Raw genomic sequence first — 4,265 nt, forward strand, 5'->3', positions numbered from 1 at the left:
TAGATAGATAGATAGATAGATAGATAGATAGATAGATAGATAGATAGATAGATAGATAGATAGATAGATAGATAGATAGATAGATAGATAGATAGATAGATAGATAGATAGATAGATCGATAGATAGATAGATAGATAAGAGAGAGAGAGAGAGAGAGAGAGAGCTCAACCAACGTGAGTTCGTACGGTACAGGCGAGTGGGCTAGCGGGCGCGTGGGTGTGTTATTCCAAGCCAAAATGGGATCGTTTTCGACTCGTTTATATATCAAGCGCAAAAACATTGTTCGTGTTTGGCTCGTTAACTTAGCAAATAAATCCAACACGGGCTTCTTAACAAGTCGAACACGAACTGTTCATGAACAACGATCCATTTTGACAACCCTAGTTTTCTCTCCGTGAGGTTGCAGATTTGAATCTCACACATTACCTTTTGAGCTCACTTTTCCGGAAAAAAGAAAATACTGAATAACAAAATTATCATAACAAATTTAGACTGAACTTTTTAAACAAATCATACCCCAGATGGCTTGAAAATCATCAACAAAAATACAACAATGAATATTTTGTATGAACACACTATAAATTCCCCTACAACATAATTTAAACAACAAAAACTACCTGTTCCGATAGAAAAAAAGATTTGCGCTTTCAATTTGCTTTGGATGACCGAGTAGCACTAATTTGCAGCATAAATTTGCAATAAATTCTTTAATTTTCCCTGAGAATATTGGGCTGTTCGTCCCAGAACCTGTCATCAATAATGTTGAAGTGTCCCACAGTCACCCTTTGTCTTTGTCTTTTAACAGGATTTCCACCATTATCCGGTTTCAACGTCTCCTCAACCTGTGATTCAACTTTCTTAAGATTTGTTAACAGTAAAATCTATGAAATACACAGAAGAGTCGGAGATTTTAAGAAAAAGGAAGATTTATATTCATACCACACCAAACTTATGCATTTATATATATAACATCGAAACTTTAATAGGGCATTTACATACATACCAACCAATTCCTCTGTATTTACATATCTAACTTCTAAATCTAGCTATTTACATTTATACCACTTAAATATTTCATACCAAATCAAAAATACCACTATTTGAACTTTTAAAAAGCGATACACATTTTCATTCATAGATAAGATGGCATAAAGGTAAAAATTGAAGTACAAGTGTTAGACATGTAAATACAAAAGAATTGAGTGGTATGCATGATCTTCCTTTAAATTTTACTTGTATAACATCCAAATCTTTAAACCACATTAAAAATACCACAACTATGAGATTCTTAAAGTGTAATTTACTTCTTGTATATGTTCTAATGTCATTGAAACCCTGGAAGTGATACAGATGTAAATATCAAATTTTAGAGGCCTACATATATAAGAATTGTAGGGTATGTATGTAAATCTCCACTGCAAAACATGAGAATAGGAAGTTTTACTGTATCTTTATAGACGCATGATCCTTTCTTGAAGATATCAGGCAGCTTATCATAATTGATACCAAATTGCTGGAAGAGCAACTCATTTTTGTCCTTTGCAAGAGTGCCCTGGAAAAGTAACAGCCATGTTTTAAATGTGCAAGAGAAACCATTATATGTTAGAAAAAGACAGAATTTAATATAAATATTAATAAATAAACCAAAAATTAAAAAATTGGTTTGCGTAGATGGATTATGCCAAAAAAAATTGGATACACTTTACAGCATTCATTTTAAATAATATCTATTTAAAATTCCTACAAACGTCACACTAGTTTTTGAAGAAAATGATCAAAATTATATGGAAAAATTTTCCTCAACACAAACCATTAAATTCATCATTAGCCTTATCACAGCTATTTAAGGTCAGCATCATGAATCCTTATTTTTCAATTATTGAGCATTGTCTAAGATGCTAAACCAATTTTTTGCAAATCATTGTAAATAATATCTATCCATGCAATCTTAAGTTTATCCCATTTTTTTTCTCTCAAACAGAAGTTACATAACTCGTTTAGTTTGCATATTTTCTATCCTTTGTAGCAAGCATTCAAAACATTTAAGCCTATTTTCAAAAAAATTTTCTTTAATAAATATCACTCTCCAATAGTTACCTATAAATATGGATAAGGCACAACATGATCTTCTAAACTCAGAAAAGAAACTACAGAACCTATAATAATATCAAAGGTAAAGAAATTCATGGTGAAGATTAGACCATTGATTTGAAGGCGAAAAAAGTAAAATTTATATAAAAACCACACAATTCCAATGTATTTATATATATAACACACCTACAATTTGATATTTACATTTATAACACATTGGTGTCATAACCTATGCATGAAAAATATGCATTTCACTTTCAAAAATTAAGTAATAGGGGTATGTTTGATGCAATGTTAAAGATATGAGTGTTATGCTCATAAATATGAAAATTTAGGTGTTAGATATGTAAATAATTAAAAGTCGTGTTGTATGTATGTAAATGTCCCCCCAAAAAAAATCCGCTAAGTTAACAATGTGCACTTGTGCAGCACCTTCAAACGCTCCTGTGCTTCCTTCTTCGTTTTCCCAGATTTTACAAGCATCCAGAAACAGGTGTTGTATTGATTGTTAATGTGGCCTAAAAGACGAAAATAAACACAAACGAGCAATCAAGTTTTATAAAAAGAAAAAAGAAAAAGGTAAATTCATCAAAGCATGAAAATAATAAAGGCAGCACTAAAAATAAACTAAAATTTTTTCGCCTTATATGTAAAAAGATGCATTAGATTATCTCCAATACTTACAATCAACTTGCCTCCAAGAGAGATAGTCCCTAACAATCTTTGCTCTCGGGTACAGTACAATCCTTCCATCAAAACAAGGCGTTTCCTTCAAGCCTTTGTGGGGAAAGAAATCTTTCCATTTTATCACATACAAAGAAGTGAAATACGACACAGAGAGAGAAAGTATTTTACTGCAAGTAAATAAAACCAAAAGAAACATATCATCGCACAAAGTGCAATAAATGTACGACTTAAGAAAAAAAATAAAATGAAGATTTACATAACTACTCAGCCTATGTATTTACATATCTAACATAATAACACCTATTCTTCAATTTTTACAGACATGCCATCTTATGCATGAAAATGTGTATGAAAATGTGTATTAAAAATGAGTAACACCTAATCTTAAATTTTTACAGACATATCTAACAATATTTCACTTTTTTAAAATTAAAATGGTGATATTTTTTATGTGATATGAAGTGGAATGGAAAGTAATGAATCTATGATTGTATATTAGGATATGTATGTTAGGAAGCTTAATTATAGGTAGCTAGAATATATGAATTCTAATAAATGTCTTTTCTAATCAGTAGAGATTTAATTGCAGGATCATTCCTCTATTAAAGATATTCCTAAATTATAGAAACTAGAGCGTGCATAAATATGCAACATAGCTTTTCAATTGATAATAAGAAAATGAGTTTTTTTTCTTTAACATGGTATCAAAGAGTCACACAGCTGGTCATTGATAGTCTACTCCTCTCGACTTCGTTCCCCGCACAAACAAACAGCTTTGTCTACATTGTTCGAATCTTTCGTATGTATGCCAAAGGCCAACAGTGGGATTCTTCACATCAACATTGTCAAATCTTTCTTCTGTAAGTCTCATCACTTCCCAGAGGCCCACAATTGATTGTCACTTCCTAGATCATCATGTTGACATCGTCCCATGGTTTGGCTTCATTCTACGACGTCTGTCGTAGCTCGAGTGCGGTCATCCATTGCGAATGGTCAACTCCTTTTCTTCGACGATTCGACTTATTGGTTTGACTGAAACAACAACAAGAGCACAACATCATTGGGATTAGTTGATTTAGTCTCTTTGAAGATTTGGTAATAATTAAGGCTAGAGAACAAATTTGTATTGTAAAGTTTGGTTTCATCAGTGGCTAAACTTTCTGATGAAAAGTTAAAATTTTATTGGAATAAAAATGCGAGAAAAAAGTATATCTAAAATCTTGATGTAGGTAATGAGTTGTATCAAGCTAAACAACGTATCAATCACTTAACATTTATCACATGCAATTTAAATGTTTATGAAGAATTAAATGCACAATTGCCCTTCAACCTTGATGTCCGGATACAACAAGCTCGGAGAGAACAAATGACTAATATGAGTTTTCTAGTTGGCCTCAAATCACAGTATGAAAGATCAAATCATAGACTGACCCTGGAATTACTGCACTGAGGGAAGATTATATACTAGAGTGTTCGTGCTATTCCA

The 4,265-nt window shown here is 31.8% G+C and overlaps 1 protein-coding gene across 2 annotated transcripts in view; it reads right to left on the reverse strand.

Annotated features, from left to right (window-relative positions):
* Window positions 1–487: 487 nt before the first annotated feature.
* LOC110032678 (tRNA(His) guanylyltransferase 1-like) overlaps window positions 488–4,265 on the reverse strand; it is a gene marked incomplete at its 5' end in the record, with an annotated part of 4,900 nt that continues 1,122 nt past the window's right edge. For both annotated transcript variants that reach the window (XM_020736382.1, XM_020736381.1), the window contains 4 exon segments: window positions 488–843; window positions 1,446–1,553; window positions 2,525–2,610; window positions 2,777–2,946. In XM_020736382.1, coding sequence (XP_020592041.1) covers window positions 709–843; window positions 1,446–1,553; window positions 2,525–2,610; window positions 2,777–2,946 — 499 coding nt within the window.

This window comes from Phalaenopsis equestris, unplaced genomic scaffold, assembly GCF_001263595.1.
Source record: "Phalaenopsis equestris unplaced genomic scaffold, ASM126359v1 Scaffold001003, whole genome shotgun sequence".
Taxonomy (NCBI): domain Eukaryota; kingdom Viridiplantae; phylum Streptophyta; class Magnoliopsida; order Asparagales; family Orchidaceae; genus Phalaenopsis; species Phalaenopsis equestris.